The 18,387-nt window shown below is 37.8% G+C and overlaps 1 protein-coding gene across 11 annotated transcripts in view; it reads left to right on the forward strand.

The window, feature by feature from the left end:
• MIPOL1 (mirror-image polydactyly 1) overlaps positions 1-17,990 on the forward strand; it is a 189,777-nt gene extending 171,787 nt beyond the window's left edge. For all 11 annotated transcript variants that reach the window (XM_027880701.1, XM_027880693.1, XM_027880697.1 and 8 more), the window contains one exon: positions 12,425-17,990. In XM_027880701.1, coding sequence (XP_027736502.1) covers positions 12,425-12,491 — 67 coding nt within the window. In that variant the 3' untranslated portion in view covers positions 12,492-17,990. The remainder of the gene's footprint in view (positions 1-12,424) is intronic.
• The last annotated feature ends 397 nt before the right edge of the window (positions 17,991-18,387 follow it).

The following is an 18,387-nucleotide window of genomic DNA, read 5'->3' on the forward strand; positions in this document are numbered from 1 at the left end:
CGTCTCAGGTCAGAGACGAGCAAGAAGGCTACTCACCTCTGAGAAGCAAGACTTGGTTCTAAGCGAGACTTAGCTTTAGGGCTTTTTCTCAGTTTTATCCAGTGCCTCCTGAACATAAATACAGAACCAGTATCAGAACATCTCCCATTTTCCAAGTGGGCATCCTTGATCACCACCCACAGAATCACATCTTCAGGTCTAATAGCATTTCATATGTTTTTTTCCGTAGAAATTCATGGCATTAAAGTACAGAAGTCTCTTCTGCCTTGAAGTGTACTGCTCTCCTGAGAAGTTACAGATGTGGGTTAAAAACAAGTTTTCCTTACTTTGGCTGAATACTCTATCTGATAGTATTATTTTTTATAATTGTTTTGAAAAGGAGGACTGGCAGCACTGCTGTTATCTTTTCATCTTAAAAAAACACTAGTGCCCTCAGGTTAATTTAGAGAAGGCATCTTGAGAACCTCTGGAAAAAGAAAAGACAAGAAAAGACAAGAAAAGACAAGACAAGACAAGACAAGACAAGACAAGACAAGACAAGACAAGACAAGACAAGACAAGACAAGAAAAGAAAAGAAAAGAAAAGAAAAGAAAAGAAAAGAAAAGAAAAGAAAAGAAAAGAAAAGAAAAGAAAAGAAAAGAAAAGAAAAGAAAAGAAAAGAAAAGAAAAGAAAAGAAAAGAAAAGAAAAGAAAAGAAAAGAAAAGAAAAGAAAAGAAAAAAGAAAAAGAATTAAAACAGCTCTATTTGGTTAGTTTAGGGCACCTTTCTGTTGCAAATCCCATCCTGTGGTGCTGCAGTGTTCGCTGTGCAGTCTGGAGGAGTAATGTGTCAGTCCAGAGCACATGTGGAGCTGCAGATCCTGTTCACTATACCAGAGTCCTGAAAGACGACCTTGGTGATGTTCAGAACTGCTGCAGCTGAGACCCCTTGTATTACAAATAATTCACAATACCTTTAGACATCTTCTTTTCTTTGAAGATGGCCCTTAATAGAGCAGGTTGCAGTATCAGTGCTGAAAGTCTTATACAGTTATAATGTGTGATATTGCCAGAGGAGATTATGGCATATCCTTCTCATGGATATTTTGGGTGTCATAAATTATAGTGAGGCCTGTAGTATCCAACAGTTTATGATCAATGCCAGGATTATGTTCAGTGGTGCACTTAACAGAATTAAGACAAGAAATCTCAGCTAAAGGGAATGTCAGGTATGCCTTTTGTGCATTCCTTGCACAGCCAAGATATCCGTTGGCTGCAGGGAGTTTCGCATGGATGAAGAATGCAAAACTGCACATACAGTCTAAGTTGAGTATTTATTTTCTTTTTGTAGCTGTGGTTTACTTTTACTTAACCTCTGTAAATTGCGGATTGCAGTGCAGATATTGTTTTCTTAAAATGTGTGTAGTTACAACATAAACACAAATATTTATTGTCATTTGAATATTTATTATCTCAGCCTTTCACAAAAATAAAAGCAGTGCTGAAACTTCATTCTCTCAAACACTAAAATGTATTCTATGAAAGTCAAATGTTTTCAGAGTCAACAGAATCACAGCATCCCAGTTTTTGACCTATGTGTTCATTTACAGTTTACTTATAGCCGCTTCACAGAGATGGAAGTTTGTAGATTACAACATGGTTTTATTGATTTATCAGTAGCAAAATACACTAAGTATACTCAGTAAACTGGATCGGCTAGCTCTTGGCCTTGTATTGTATAATATCAGCTTGTTGTGGAATACTTCAGAACAAAATCAGAATGTTGGCATAGTTAACTTCAATGGTGTAAACCAGACTTGCAAAGACTAATATTTAGTAAGACCAATAACACAAACAAATTAGATTTTGAAGTTGTTTGCCCAATAGGAAGAAGCATGCTGACACAGTATTTGTAAGCTTATAGTTAACCATTCTATGACAAATTATTAAATAACTTTGAACAGCAGATTGAGTGCTCCTTGAAGAACAGCAGGAGAACTTTTTCTCAGACTTGCTTTCTTTTTCCAAGATGATAAAACGAGTGTCACAGCAAATACTCATTTACTTTAATATTTTATATCCAAATAAAATAAGTCCATGGCATTTACATTGCCGTTACTAAATAGTATTTGGTTTGTTTGCAAGAGTCATTTATTTGTGGCTTGGCTGAAGGAATAAAAATAAATTTGCGGTTCTTTCTGTTAATACTCATACTGTTTCTTAACATATGCAAAAGATTGAATACTGTAAATGTATGTGCAGAAGCTCAAAAAGAAAGCCCAGACTTTCTGAAGCTTCTGAATTACGTATAACATTTCAGAGAATTGCTGGGATGGTTCTTTACAACAACAAATAGAAATAACTTACTAGACCAGCCAGGTATTTAATTTTAAGTAAACTTGAAATAATTCAAATTTTTCCAGTGCTTAAAATGAAGCAGGGGCTAGTTATCTGAGGAAAGAAATTGCAGTTCATGTTTCTAATCTATCACTGAGTCGTTAATTAATAGCCAGATTTTTCTATAAAGTTATTTTTTTTAACAAGATTTTGTAGAAGTGCAGCATCAACTCTATTTATGAGAGCTCACAACAACTTTAACCCCATCATTGCCACTGCTGGTTTATTGGCAAATTGCTGTCATGGGGGTGTAAGGATTTAGATCTAAACACTGAGCTGTAGGAAGTCATAAATCTTTAGGACCAAATTTTATCATTTCAGCTTCAGATCCTGGAATTCTTGCCCATAGAAAGTATCAGAATCCAGCCTTTGAGTGAAAGACACTGCAGGTATTGGAGATGTGTATAACAAAACTGTTTTATTTAGCACTTTATTCTGTGGCTCATATGTCCATTTCTATCACCTCAGTCTTTGATAAAATAATCACAAATTATTTAAAGGATGTAACAGATGCACATCAGATAAAAAGGATATCTAAGTCATGCACTCAGAAGACATTTCACTTTTACACTTTTTTACATAGAGATTTTACTCTATGCTTTTGAAGAATTTTTTTACTCTTTATGTAAAGCCACATTTTTATGTTTTCATCAACAGAAATTAAAAGGTTTTTCTCCCAAAATCAGTCTCATTCATGTCACCACCTGGCAAAATTGCCACCAAGTCCTGAATATGCAAGCTCACCAGTTCAGAAGAATTAAAGCTGTCCTCAGAATTATTTGAAGGTCCACTTCTCTCCTGAATCAGTCTTGGTTGGGAATTCACTCACCTTCCTGGAGCAGGAGAAGCTCATTTCCAATTAGATGGCAGCATCATGGAGCAAAATAAGTCCAGGAGGACAGTGAAAAAAAAAAATTTCACGTGAATTGTGTTGCTAGAATGGTGCAGAAGACAATTGGAGACAGTCTGTCCACTTGGAGAGATGCTATTGAAGCTTAGAAGTGGAAAGGTGTTTTTTTTTTTTTACCCTAATGGCCTTAATGGCTGATAATACCTTAAAAAGCCCATGAAGTATTTTAGGGAGCACCACAAATGTGTAGAAGACACTTTGGTCTGAGATGGTAAGTCTCAGCTGATATTTTAGAAATCTTTTTTTTTGTATGTAAAAGTGCAGTTAGTCATCTTTTCTGGTTTTATCACTGCATAGGGGCCTGTTGCACGATCACCATAATAGGTGAGCTTCATGGTGATGACATCCGTATATTGCAAACACTAAGAGGAGGAAAGGATATTTTGTCCATGGGTTTTTGTCAGTTTTTTAGGGAAGACTGCTCTTATAGAAATACTTTTCTATATAATACTTTTCTTCTTCTAGAAATACTTCTCAGAAGTATGACCCAAGTGTGAGTTGCCCTAAAACACTAGAGTGGTGGGGAATTCAACTCTCAGCCTGAGCCCATTATGAAGGACTTACCTCAAGTAGGAACTTAATTAAATGCTTTGCTTTTACATCCAAACCCATTTCCATTGTTTCTTGTCCTCTCAGTGACATGGAAGTCGTTCCAGCTTGAACAATATAACATTGATGATAAAATACATCAAACCTATGTAAAGTCTCTTATTTTTAATGTGAAATGTAAAGATTTGATGATGGTTTTAGGAATTTTCTCTCCACAAGCTCCAAATTACTTTTGGTCATGAGGTGGAACCGCCTTAGGAGGGTGGAACATAATTGAAAGCTGCCCCAGAGCTAGCAAGTCTGCATCAAGTTTGTAAAATATATGTGAAATCAAGAAAAAATCTCACGTTGTCTGTTTTGTTTATGATATGAGGAGGAGTCTGCCAAAGCTTTGCTTTGATGGGATGTACTTGGGAAACAGCCTGAGTAGTTGTAGTGGTTCGACCCAACAAGCAACCAAGCCACACAGAGCCACTTGCTCACTCCCCCACCATTGTGATTGGAAGGGTAAAAGATAGAAAACTCATGGGTTCAGATAAAGACAGGTTAATATGGAAAAGCAAAATCTTCACATGCAAGCAAAACAAAACAAGGAGTTCTTTCACCTGCAGGCAGGTGTTCAGCCATGTCCAGGAGAGCAGGGCCCCATCACACATAACAATTACTTGGCAAGACAAATAACATCACTGTTAATACCACCCCCTTCCTGCTTCTTCCCACCACTTTATGTACTGAGCATGATGTCTTATGGTGTGGAATATCCCTTTTACTCAGTTTGGGTCACTTGTCCCAGCTGTGTCCCCTCCCAGCTTCCCATGCACCCCCAGCCTCCTTGCCAGCATGGCAGTACAAAAAGCAGAAAAGGCCTTGGCTCTGGTCAGCATTAAAAAGAGTCTCTATATTATCTACCCTGTGTTCAGCACAAATCCAAAACACAGCCCCTTACCAGCCACTGTGAAGAAAATGAGCTTTACCCTGGCCAAAACCAGCACCATAATACATCAGTATTTGCAATTGTACAAACCCATTGTAAACAGGACTTGACCAGAACATGACCAAAAGAGGTGAGACTGCCTTGGAATAGGCAGCTGAGAGGTTCAGACTTTGCCTAAGTAGGAAGGCTTGTTTGAAATACACAGAAAGGTGTAATGTGGTGGTTTCAGAGTAATACTTCTGAAGTTTAAAGTCTCTTAATAACATTGTTCTCTGCAAATCTGTAAATGTATATCAATCTGCTCATCCTGCATCCTGAATCCTGTTCTTTTAAGCATGTTGAAATGCTCTTTGTTTTTGATAATTAACTTTTGACTTTGCTTTCAAATATTCCTGAAGATGGATTTAGAACAAACCAAAATCCTATATAAAGTAGGTCCTTTTTTCATCTCCTGAAATGCACCTCAGTTGGATATAGAATAAGAAAACTGGTGAGTTGTTGCCAGTTGACGTGGTTCAGAACACAGATTGAGAAGCTGAGAGAGAAGGACTCTGTATCCAGCAATTTTAGGCTCTGATTCAGCAGGATACTGTTTTATTATTATTATGTTTGTGCACATGAGGAACCCAGGTCAGATCAGGACTACCTATACATAAAATTAAATGTGTGGGGCTTTTCAGTGTTCTTGGTTGGTTAAACTTCACCAACCATTTGACTTCTCTGTATTCTATTTTGCCACATAATGCACATAATGCAAAATGGACCTGATGCCTTTTAAACACTTTACTTAAAAGTTTGACCATCAATCCATGTTCTGAGCATTCAAAGCAAAGAGTATTTGCTTTTCTAAGATTGTATTGCTCTCAAGAAGAAGGTGAGAAACAGTTCAGAGCCAAAATAAGCTTGCTGTGATTCATGGCACTCTAATGATACTGAAAACCATTGCCAGTGGGCAGGACTAGTGTTGTTCATTGGGAGTTGTGAGGAATTAATATTTTTCCCTCTTCAAATGAATAAATACTATGCGGAATACTTTCTGTGGGGCAGATATATTAGCATAAGGTAAAACTGTTAGTTTTTCCTAAGCAGATGACACAGACTTCCAGGAAGTATTTGGGAAGAAAATCCAATAAACCCTTGCCTATTCGTATCAGCATAAACTTCATGGAAATGTAAGAAGTCCACTGTAAGGAGTAGGCTTCAATGTCAAGATTTCTCCTAAAAAAGAGACCAGCTGTAACACCAAATGTGTGGAAACCGTATATGTCAGTGCTAAAAGTAATTCAAGCTTATGGAAGGATGCATAGAAAAGGTTTTTCTAGAACAATTACAAGTAGTAAACTTCGCATAAAATTGCCATGTAAACTGTTGAATTCAAGCTGAAGTAATTAGGAGAAATTCCGTGATCTGATTAAATAATCCAATGATTATCGTTTGGCTTGAAATATGCCAATATATCCTCTCTTTTAGCTTTAATATAAACCACATGCTGAGATGTGAATGGTCCATCCAGTAGTAGCAGTCTGGTTTGTATGATAAGCATGTTGTAGATTTCAATGTACTGAAATACAGTGTAGTTGTTTCAGGATTTATTTTTCTTTCTCATAAGCTCATTTATTTTTGGCAATCAGCATATGCTGCCCTGAGAAAGCATTTGAAAGCAAAGAAGTGATACCTTTTGCAAGGTGGCATTAAATCCAGCACAGAAGCAAAGTCCTGATTTTGCATTATCCTGTGTAACAACCTACATCAATGCAAAGTAGGGTGAAATGCTGTCAAAATAGACCAACTGTGTTTACTGCTCACTTTTCCTACTGTTAGTGATGGCACAAGGTGAATAGTAATGGTGAGCTAGCTCATAATCTTCCAAACAGAAGGTAGAGAACAAACAGTTTGACAAGATTAGTTATTGTGGAGCACAGATAAAAGCTTAATATTTTAGCCAAGGCCTGTCTAAGCCAGGTTTATTTTGAAATATTGCTGCTGTCAGGAGCCCAACTGGCTATATTTGCTTCTAAGTTTAATCATATACAGAATTAGTCTTTTGGGTTGAGAAGATGCTGAAAGGGATTTAGTAGGAATGCTTGTTTGGTGACAGTGCTTTTCAGAGACAGAATAGTTTGCCCTGCCAAATCTAAGGCCTGTAAGTTTAACGGAAAATACTTTTTGGAGTGACATTACAGTGCTGGTTGTTGGTGGCAGTACATGTATTGAGTCAGTTCAACCCTGCGGTCTACCACAGTTTAAAGCTCACTGATGCTCCTAAATCAGGCTCTAAGACTTGTGTTTTAAGACCAGAAAGAATGATTAATAACAGTCTGTTCAGACACCTGTTTGACAGAGGGCACTGAATTTTACTCAGTAATGCCTGCATCAGGTTAAAATAGCATCACTAAACTCCGGTGTGTCGTTTAGAAAGACACCCAGTCTCTAATCCAAAAGATATGAAGAGAGCTTTGTTAAGAACAGAGAGGCAGCCTGGTGCATTAGAATCACATGTATTCTTTATCACTATGACCATTTGTGAAGGAATTTTTACACACTGATACATCACCATTAAATGCAATGGACAGTATTCCTTAGTGAGTTGATCAAACTTTATAGTTCAAAAAGCAGGCTTTTGAGGTGGCAAAAATAGTACCTGAGTTGAGGAATAAGAATAATTCAAAATTTCCTGAACCACCCAGAGGTATGAGGGCAATGCTTGTGTAGCATGGTGACTGTGAGGTCACATATTTTCAAATGCTTGGTTTCTAAATGAAACTTTTGTTAGCAAAATGCATTCCACAAGAAGTTAGAAATCATGCAAGGCCATCTTCATAGCCTGAACCTAATCTTATCTACTGGAAAGATAGCCAAGGGTTATAGTTTAGGTTTATAAGCCTTTATATAGCATTTCAAAATCCAGGATGGTTTTGTTTTTATCACTTAACTCCTCCATTTGCAGGTAGAAACTATTGTTTTCAGCTAGTCTATATATTGCTTTGCAGATAGGACACAGGCTACTTGAAGGATGCCCTTTTCTGTCAGCTGGGTATCCATTTTGTCTGTTTCTGGGGCATGATTAGGTAGAAGATCACTCAGTGACTGTATAACTCTGTCATATTCAAAACTTGTGGATAACAACCACTGCTGTCCTTTGGGCTGAGTTCCTTCAGCCAGAGATGGAGGAGTGTGGAAGGATGTACCAATCTGTGTGGATTTACGCAGTTGCAGAGTTTTTACTGATCCCAAACAACAGTTTAGAGCTAGACTTCTTCAGCAGAATACATGAAAGAGGAGAGCAAGCCAAAAATGTGCATAAGAATCAGCAGTAGAGATCAGTACATAACACTTGCACCTATATGTTCAGCTTCTGGGCTCCTGGAACAAACTTCTCTCTCATTTAGGATTTTAAGTCTGCTTTATGGGAACTGATTCTAAAACCAAAATTGTCATGGAAATAAAGTTTTGTAAGGCTTTGCTAAAAATCAGAGCACACTGTCAAGTACTTCAGGAGTTTTGTAAGAACACTCCATAAAGCAACATTTGCTCCATCCAGACATTGTCAGCTGTGAGCATAGGTGATAAGGGAACACAATTTTGAAATAACTGGAAGAAGAGTTGAAAATTGTTGAGAATTTGTCTTGGGGAAGACACATCTACCAATGTTCCTGTTTAGGTAGCATTCCTATGAAGATGAGGATCTTCTTAAAGCTTAGCAACACATTTAAAAGTACAAGATTAAACCAGTAATGTCATAGCAGCCAGCCCCTTGTGGGAATCTTTTTATTTGTATATTAGAACACAGATTCAACTGCTTAATTCCAAATTTGTATAGAGGAAGCATTAAGCCACAGAAATTCAAGACTCTTCACAGCATTGCATCTCTTGCTAATTTCCATTTCATGGAAGCACTAAGGTGAACATTACAGAAGTAGTGTAGATAAAGATTGTTTCTAGCCTTCATTTTTGTGCTTTTCTTGGATCCAAATTCCATATATCCTGAAAGGCACAGGACTTTTTTACTTTGGATATGTGCAAATCATTGTAAATAACACCAAAGTTGTATCTATCCATCTGAATCCATGGTTTCTTTCCTGTATTTCATATGTTACATTATACTCACAGTAATCGTATAGAGAATACTGAAGTGACTTTTATTAAGAGAGTTTATTTGTTAAGGGACAGATTTTCTAGAAGTATTGGAGTGCCAAAAAATAATGGTCACCTACTGTGATTTTCCAAAATTTCTAAGCAATAAATTGAAATCTGTGAGAATGGGGAGTGATCCCTTGAGAGGCTTTTATAAACATTCCTAAAGATGGGTGTCTGTCCTTGCACATTTGAACCCTCAGCACTGCAACAAAGTGGCCCAACCACCATATCATTCTTCTATCTGATCTATAGTATAGTTTCTTCTTGAATTACTTGTTTGGTTGCTTCACAAGATGCAAATTCAGTGAGTGTCCTTCCTTACACCATAGGAGAAGGTGTCCTATTGCACATTTAGTTTATAGTGTGAGGACTCTTCATAAGCAAAAACACAAATTTGTTAATTCTTTGTCTTAGAATACAATCAAACATAGTGCTGCTTTCATTTAAGTAAAATTTGGTGAAATTTTAGTGGCAGTTATATCATAGTGGCACAAAGTAACAGAGGCTGCTTTCTTCAAGTCAGTGTCTTCCGTATTTTAAATAAAACTCTGCAAACACTGAAACTAGTTGCCAGCACCTTCCATTCTTCTGTTTAGATATTTAAGTTATCTTTGATCTTGAGGTATTAGACTATTACTGCAATTTTTCACAGATTAATATGCTCAGTCTCCAGAGGGAGCTGCCTGTAGCATCCCACTAGGCAAGACACAAAGCCTTACGGACAAGGGGTGACTCTGCCACCCTCATCCCTTGCAGGTAGCACCTCATTGGCACAAACACCCTTTTTAGCAGCCTTTTATTCCTCACAAAGAAAAATGTTGCTTAGGGTGAGTTGGGATGGCGGAGTTGGGCTGTTGGTGAACAAGGAGTCCAGGATTATCATTCCAAAAAGCCCCCTGAGGCTTGTATCAAGAGTTATTAGCTACTCATTCAGCCCATGGCATTATTTTGTAGGCTTAACTGGGATTTCAGTGGTATATTGGGTCTTGTATCTGTGTAAGGGTGAATTTTGCCCTCTGTTACCTTATAAATAGCTGTTACAGTTTCTTTTTTGCATTATTGTTTAAATCTCTTTCAAAGGCACAGTATCTTAATCCACTGTTGCTTTTTTGTTTCTTCTAATAGAGAATAAATACATTTGAAAATCCACACATGACTGAAACAAAAGGCAAATAAGCCCCACGTGGTTTGTGTTTGGTGAGGAATACCTCATTTTGATGATTTCAGTCATCATTCATTTGAAAAGCAGAAGCTATGATTGTTAAGCCTCATTATTTTCAATGAAGCCTGACAGTTTCAAGGTTAAACAGAAGACAGCTACTTTCATCCCAGTGATATTTCTCTTCAAACATGGGCAGCTCTTCATTGACTTGTTCTGCTCTGGTGTGCAGTGCCATTGCTTGGTCACAGAGTGGTGCACATCTAAACTCAATCGTAGGACAGTATCTAGGCAGTGACCTCCAACCTGTGTCTCCCCAAAAAGAGCCTCAATTACTGAAGTCATATCTGCCCTGCCCCGCCCCTTGTATAAGCCACACAGTATTTCTATAAGCCATGATCTCAAATTTTACTATTTTTATGCTGTCTCCCAGAAAAACAATTTGCAGCCCGAACTTTCTGTTGGTCCAAACACTTTGAAATGTTTCTTCAGTGTTTTATGTCCATGAAGCACATTAGATAGGGTGCTAATGTGAGACCTACAGCAATATTTAAAGTGTCTGAGAAAGCTGCATGCTTCTGAATATACATGGTGCTAAAAGAGAGGACTAACTGCCATTAGTTTCTGAACTTGCACATAGACTGACAACTGATTTAACAAGGAAATTTCCCAGTAAGGGAAGGCTGAGGAAACTGTGACCTGTCAGTAACTGAGTTAAAACCCTCAGAACTCAGAAAACATTGATTCTGTGAGAAAACTTTCAGGAACGAGTAACTTGTGAAATCCCTGACTTTATACTTGCATGGACTGATTGCACTGAGTTATGGCTGTCTGGGTGCTGCTTCCATAACGACAAAGAAGTGCAGTAGATGTATGTTACAAAACCAGGAAAAACATGGTGAAGAAGTAAAAGCAACTATTGGAAAACTGAAGGGAGAGGAGTATGTAAGCAGTAGTTTTTCACCTGTGCTTTCTTAGAGTCCCTGTGGAACAGCTAGAACTAGCTGAACTTTCCACATACATTTCCTGGTGTCTCATGATTACATTTGGGTGGTGAATGCTTAATCTCATTTCAGGAATTAAGTCACCTGGTGAGTACAATGAAAGGTGTAGCTTCATCGTGCTTGGTGGTTCCTGGAAAACAAGAGCATTAGTCACGACTTGTGGCAATAAATCCATGTTAACTAGTTTACCTGCACTGAAGTTACTAATGCATCCATGAGATAAAATGGATTTTGCAATTTTGATAAAGCTGTGCTATTTTTATTTCCTATCTGCATTTCTCATGGTGTATCATATATATATATTAAAAACAAAAAAAAAATTGTCTTTTCAGATAAGAAAAAATGTTCAACTTTGTACCAGTGAATACAGCTATTTGAAGCTGCAAGTCTACTTATCTGTTATGGAGGTTGTGTGTATAATAATCTGGACATGGTTCTAAAAGTGTTCTGCTACACAGAGGATCTGCCTTTATATAGATAGTTGATTTGTCAGAGAGCTTTCTTTGAAGGATTCCATAAAATACAGACAAATTAAAGAAACAGTTTGAATCAGTGATTACTGGAGTGCTGGAGATAAACACGTGCAGACAGAAAATGCTGAACAAATTTAGACCTTTGCATTTGCCTACATACTTTAACAAAAGCAGAGAACAAATTAGGCCTGTGAGATTCTGAACATGCTTATAGCCTGTGCCTTAAAGCTAAGACAGGATTATGCAGCTTTCTGTCCTACTTATTTAGACTATTAGTTTTACTGTAGTTGTGTCGACACAAGAATCATCCAGGTCACCTTCAAAATATCATCATCCACACCCTCAGAAACTCGTCTTGTTGAGTATTTTGAAAAAGTTTTTGACATAAACCACAGGGGGTTTTAGACATAAATTTATAAACGGCACAATAGAAGTATCTGTTGGACAATGGGCAAGATATTTTTTTAAGAGGAAGTAACAGTTAAGTTTACATTTAACAAGAGCCATGGGCCACTTATATTTTAAAAAGTACAAAAATTGATTGTCCTGCTTGCACCAAAGTGTATACGTGCTGCAGGATTGCTGCACAGTTTTGTGTTAATGCCTTATGGGGACCTCAGATACTACATATACTACAAAAGAAAAGTGAGCTGATATATTTCACTGACTGCAAATGGGTTGGGTTGTAGGTTAAAAAGTTTTCTTTAAGTTGTCTGCATTTTCCCTTAATGTCTGTCTTTTACAGTAGTGCTTTGTTTCTGAGCGTGACCACCACCAGGACAGCTTGGTTCAGTGCAAACACTGTCTCTTTCAGCCAGAACATTCCTAACATTAGCTTCCTTTTTTTTTCTCTCCTCTCCCTCTCCCCTGCCCCCTCTCAGGTTGGAAAGGCTGGTGGACGTCCTGAGGAAGAAGGTTGGAGCAGGGACCATTAGGACCGTGATCTGATTGAAAGCTGTAGTCTAAGGAAGCATTCACATCTGGTGACCAGGCTGCTTCATTCAGCACTGTGTAAACACTAAAGCCTTAACTTAGCAAACAGTTGTTAGAAGTGGGACACTCCAGCGACATTCCAAGCTGAGATAAAATCAAATCATAAATGTTTAACTACTTTGCTGCTGAGTTTTGTGATTTGTTGAAATGTTTCATTGCAAACATGTATTTGTTTTTAAGCAAATGCATTGTGGCACTATGTACTGTGAAAAATGATGTAGATGCTTATTTTAACAGTCTGTCCTCTCAGTACAGCCTTCTGCAAGGCACAGCTTGATCAATTTTTTAAATACTGCAGGCTTCAGGTTCAAAATCCTGCAAAGCAGTTTCAAAATTTGAATTCCTTCTTATTTATGAGACTGCAAACAGTCCAGTATTTGTATATTAAATATAATAATTGATAAAGTAGCTTGACACTCAAGAAACATCTCTGGCTACTATACTGGGTATTTTTTGCTCCTTACTCATAGCCCATTGAATTGCAGCTAGTGACTGTGGCTACATCAAAGGGCGGAATAAATGTATACTTTATACAACAGTTGAATAGCTTATGCTAGTACATGGCATTTTCAGAGTACATTAAAAGAAATTTACAGTTAGGTTTCAGTACAGGTGCATTTCAATAAATTGCAACATGAAAGCCTTGTGACACTGTACAGTATCTCAGAGACTGGAGGAAGTTTCCTATATTGTTTTCAGGCACTCCTTTGTCCTTTCCTATAAGGAAAAGCTCTCGGATATTCAGAAAGCACCTTACAGATTCAAAATTCTCCTTTTCAATGTTCATCTTTTCTCACCCCTTTCCTGCAAGACTTTTTGCCTGCGTCTTATAGACCTCTGATTGCTCTGCAGTGCGAGACTACCATCCAGGCTGAGTTTCAGGCCAAACTGCCAGCCCCCTTCTTTTGTTTACTCATGAAGTGCCCTAGGATTTAACTCAAAGGTTGAAAGGTAGAATCTTACAGGGAGGGGGAAATCTGAGGGCTGAAGAGGAAAATTTGAGGCAGACAGACATTATAGACCTTAGAGATAAAGGAGAGTTGGACCTATAGTTATGTTTGTGACCCAACCATCTCCCTGTATGAATGGTCAGGTCAGCACTCATATAAACCTGCTCAAAAAGGCAACTGCAATCTCTAAGCAGCCCAAATTAAGTAATGAATCTCAGGAGCCAGATGGCTTTAAGATACTCCCAGAGCCAGCCAGCTCAGGCAAGGTGGATGTAGCTCCTAAGGTTTCCACTCGCCTGTTTTGCTTTGTGTTTAACTTGTTTCATGGCCTTCTCTCTTAATGCTTGCTTGTAAAGATGTTTTAATAGTGCAGTCTAGCTTGAGAAAATGAAATTTTAGTTTTGAGTAGAGAGACATTTTAATGTCTGTTTTTTTCTTTCAAACAATTACATGTTAAACCTTCCTCATCTGCAGACCTAAGCTCCCCCTAGTTTCAGGTGACCAGACCTAACCCCTTCCAGGAAGATAAGTAGCATCCCTCAAAGCCAAATTTACCCAAGTCAATTCCAGAAACTTCTGAAATTCTCCTTTTTGACCTTTGGTCAACCCTAAGATAGCCAGTGAGTCTGGAGCCTCTCCCCCACGCCTATTCAATGGGAAGAAAGCTTAATGCTTCCAGACCAGAGGACTGCCACCCCCAGGTTCCAACTCCTTCACCATCACCCTTGTGCTGCTGCTCAGCACTTTGGGTGATTCAACTGCTCCTTGTCCTACTGTCTTCATTGAGCTTTAGTGCACTAAGTGAATGGCAAGATCTCCTGAGCTGTCAGTGCTGCTGAACCATTTCTGCTCTAAGGAAATAGTGAGGAAGGAATAAAGATAAAAATGTAAGGACTACTATATTGTTCTTTACCAAAACCCAAAGACTGCCTTTGGCCATAACAAACAGAAGATGCCCAGGAAAGGGTATAAAGTCAGACCAGCACTAGTGACCATTCTCCCAGCTAGTCTCCCAGCAATTTGTTATTTAGGGGCTTTCTAAGCCAGAGATGTTGTGTTTGTATTTAGCAGCATCTTTTCATGACCTGTTTTTGATTCCATTTAAATTTTTAGTATCTACTTGTTCCTGTGATAAGGTCTTATGTAGTTAGTGATGCATTAAGTGAAGAAGTATTTCCTTTTCTTTGTTAGAATCAGCTCTATTCATTTGCTATCACCTAGTTTTTGTATGAGAGAAATGGTGAGTAACCATTCCTGTTCATATTATTTCCATATCCCTTGTGATTTTACATATTTGGCATCATTTCCCCCATGTTTCTCTTTTCCAGAGAGAAACCTTAGTCTCATATAAAGGAACTGTCTCATGTTTTTATTTGGCCTTGTCACGCTAATCTGTTTTTTCCAGCTCTGCAGTGTTTTTACTGAGATACAACCAGGTTTATTCTTGGTATTCAAGATACGGAAAAAAGTGACTTTGGTTGATGCCATAATGATGTTATCTGTTTTATTCTCTATGCTGTTTGTAATCATTTTTAGCATTAGATTTGCTTTATGACATATTTTTTTATTGGTATTGATATTTGTGTATTAATAACAACAACTTTAGATCTCATTCCTCAGTTGTACAATTCAGCTCGGAGTTCATCATAAGGTGTATGAAGACAGAACTGTTTTCGGAATGCATAATTTCGCATTTCTGGATGCTGAATGTCATCTGTTGTTTTAGCATGCATTCTCTGGTGACCACAAGCTCCTCTTCCATCTCTTCTCACAATTTCTTTTTAATACTCACTGTAGCATAGTATCATCAGCATCTCCACATGGTGGTATGAAATACTGCCATCTCCAAATTAGGCGCCTCTTCAAGGTGATTTCTTAGTGAATTTGAACTCGGGTTCTGGGACAAATATCCCTGTAACTTGAGGTTACTTCTCCTTCACTGTGAAAATTATACATTTATTCTTACATATTGTTTTAATCTAAGTTTGAATTACTTTTTTTCATTTTGAAGATCTTCCCTCTTACTCTTCAGCATCTTTGGATGAGGAAGGTGTTTGCTTTGAAAATGCAAGTTTACTAAATCAAGGCTTGTTCTCCATGCGTGAATGTGCTGTTCCTCCTCACCTTCCCCAGGTATTTCTGCCTCCAAGTGAATAATCTTGTGAGTGCAGACTTCATACAACCAGAGTGTTTGACTTCCGCCCAGCTCTTGTTTGGAAAAGCAGGATTAGCCAGGCAAAAACCATCTAGCAGGCATGATGCCAGATAGATTTGGTTGCAGGTAATACTTGTTTCGGTAAAATTAAGTGATAGTTTTCCTTCATAATTTTCCTTTTGACACATTGTACCTAAAGTGAAAAAATAGTTCCCAACTCTGTCTTATGTATGGTACAAAGCCACCTGAAATTAGGTGAGCATTTTAGTTAGGGTGTTTTGTCAGAAATGACAAATGTAGATAAATGTCTTTGAATCATAATTAAAACAGGTGTTGATTTTTAAAATTCAGTTGGAAATGTTTGTGTTCTTTGAAAAGGACCTTGGGAAATTTACTGTGCTGAGAGGTGAAGGTTCAGAAACAGTTGGGTTCTCACTCTTCCTTGCTTACAACCTAGTGTGTGGTCTTTGGCAAATTCCTTACTGGCTGTCATTAACAGTTTGCAGTCCCTGAAGAGGTTCCTGGGCTCTTCCAGGGAGTTTGCAAAAGCATCTGTGGGGCTAATGTCAAAACACTTCAGCTTTTTCACCCACTAAAGTGAACAGCAAAAGTCACATTGGCCTGGTAATGGAGGCCCAGCCTTTAGTGCCCTCAGCTGAACTTCTGGCCCTGTTGAGCCCAGTCTGACTTTTGCCTTTCAGTGTAACAAGGGCAGGAATTCTGCTCCAGTGAGTAGAAATAGACGATAATGATAACATGGGTTAATTGGCTTTTATTGTATGATTTATTCATTGAGAACAGATTGATGTCTCCGTAGAGCTCTGAAAGTGAAAAGAAACCTGCCCTTATACAGCAGAAAAATGCAATTGTCACTGCAATTGTCACTGATATATGAGAGAAGGATGAGATTGCATTCAATTATGTATCAGGAGCAGCAATTCATTTCCCTCCCAATGGAACAACAGTTCATGATGAAAGGTGGCTCACCAAGGTGATGCTTATGGTGATGGTTGTAATTACTGGCCAAATTAGGGTCCCTGCTATCTTGAAGAACACAGAGATACTCAGAAACGTCCTTCCCCTCTGAGATTTTGTGTCTTTCTCTTGATGATCCTGCGGCACGTTATGCATCGGGAGCCATTTCTGGTATATGCCAGGGTAAAATATGTAAATAGCATCATGTTGGCTCGGGATAAGAGCATTATTAATGCTTTTCAGCGCTGTAATTATATTCCTAGTAAGCCTTCTCTAAGCCCTCACTAATTAACAATATTGTGACAAATCAACTTTAACAGAAAAGAACGGTGGACCTTTAGTCTTTTAGTACTATTTTTCATTCAGCCCACAGCCCAAAAGTGGTGGCATGGTTTTCTGTACTAATGTTGGGAAAACTGATATTTGAAAGTTCAGAGGCAACTCAGTCTTGTTAGTGGAGTCCTGTAACTGAAGTCAGTTTGATTCCTCTTTAAACATATTCACAACAAAATAAAATTCATTAGTTAATCATTAATGGAAGAGAATATTAAAACTGTTTTTATAAATAAACCATCCTCTTGAAATAGTTCAGTGATGTCAATATGTTGTCATGGGCTCATTTATTTGTTTATTTATTCCAAATCACTGGACATTTTGCAAGACTGACTTTGTATATATTCTTAGCGGGTGATCAAGGGTTGTACTATCTTTAATCCATGTATACAAATGAACTTCCTATCTATTTAGCTAGGATTTCTCTGTGCCTTTATTTCCTTCATTCAGAATAATTCCATATTAAGGCTGTTAGGTTTGTTTTGTTTTTTTCTTTTAATTTATATCCCAGAATATTTTCCTCCCATGCAGGAATAAACTGTGAGGCATATGAAAGCACTGACAGGCAGTTTCTCTGATACTGCGCTTGCTGTGATCGCAGCATTACATGCACTGACTCTTGTCACATCAGGTCTGCAGAAATGGACTTTCTTTGTTCTTCTCATGCATCGGTAAATAAAATGTATTCACAAGTTCAAAAAATCGAAGTAGTGTTCTCATATTAGGTTGATTATAAGTCAGCTGTTGAGCTTCAGTGTTCTAAACATTTCATTCTTCAGTTTTGTTGGGAGCCCACGTGTTCTGTGAGGCTTTTAAACAAATACTTGAAATGGTTGAAAGATTTACATTGCCAGTGCCTAACTAAATATATGGTCTTTAGAAAAGACAGGATTTATTTTGGCACCATTTGACAAACTCAAATATTTTAGACATTTGTTAAGTTCAAGCTTGCACATTTGAACTAAAAGTTTGCATTCCAAAATTGCATCTCAGGTTACCTGTCTCTCTCTTTTGTATTTTATAATCCCTTTATTAAAATAGTCTGCAAAAGGAGTTGGGTTTGGAGTGTGGTTTTTTATTGTTAATTGTAAACTATTGTCATTAACAATCCATTTTAAGATAACATGTACCTTGTAAGTCTGTTCAATTAAACATCAGAAATATAAAGCCAGAAATGTTTTCCGAATTTAGGGCTTCACTTTGGTAGCAAGACTTGGTTATAAAATTAATGGAATACAGGAATAGTGGGACCAAATCCTTTGATCTTATACTATGCACTGTGATGAGTAAGTATTGCAAGATGGGCAGTAAAGAAAATAGGTTGAAAAGGTGTATTGAACTGATGAAACAGAATAACTTGAGGAAAAGGAAAAGCAGTTTTGACCTGGAGTTGGTTTTCTTTTCCTTCCCTTGGCAGAAAGGATTGGCAAGAGGAATG

The sequence above is a fragment of the Empidonax traillii genome, unplaced genomic scaffold (genome assembly GCF_003031625.1).
Source record: "Empidonax traillii isolate 1590-97213 ecotype Southwest subspecies unplaced genomic scaffold, ASM303162v1 scaffold74:size2480735, whole genome shotgun sequence".
Lineage (NCBI taxonomy): Eukaryota > Metazoa > Chordata > Aves > Passeriformes > Tyrannidae > Empidonax > Empidonax traillii.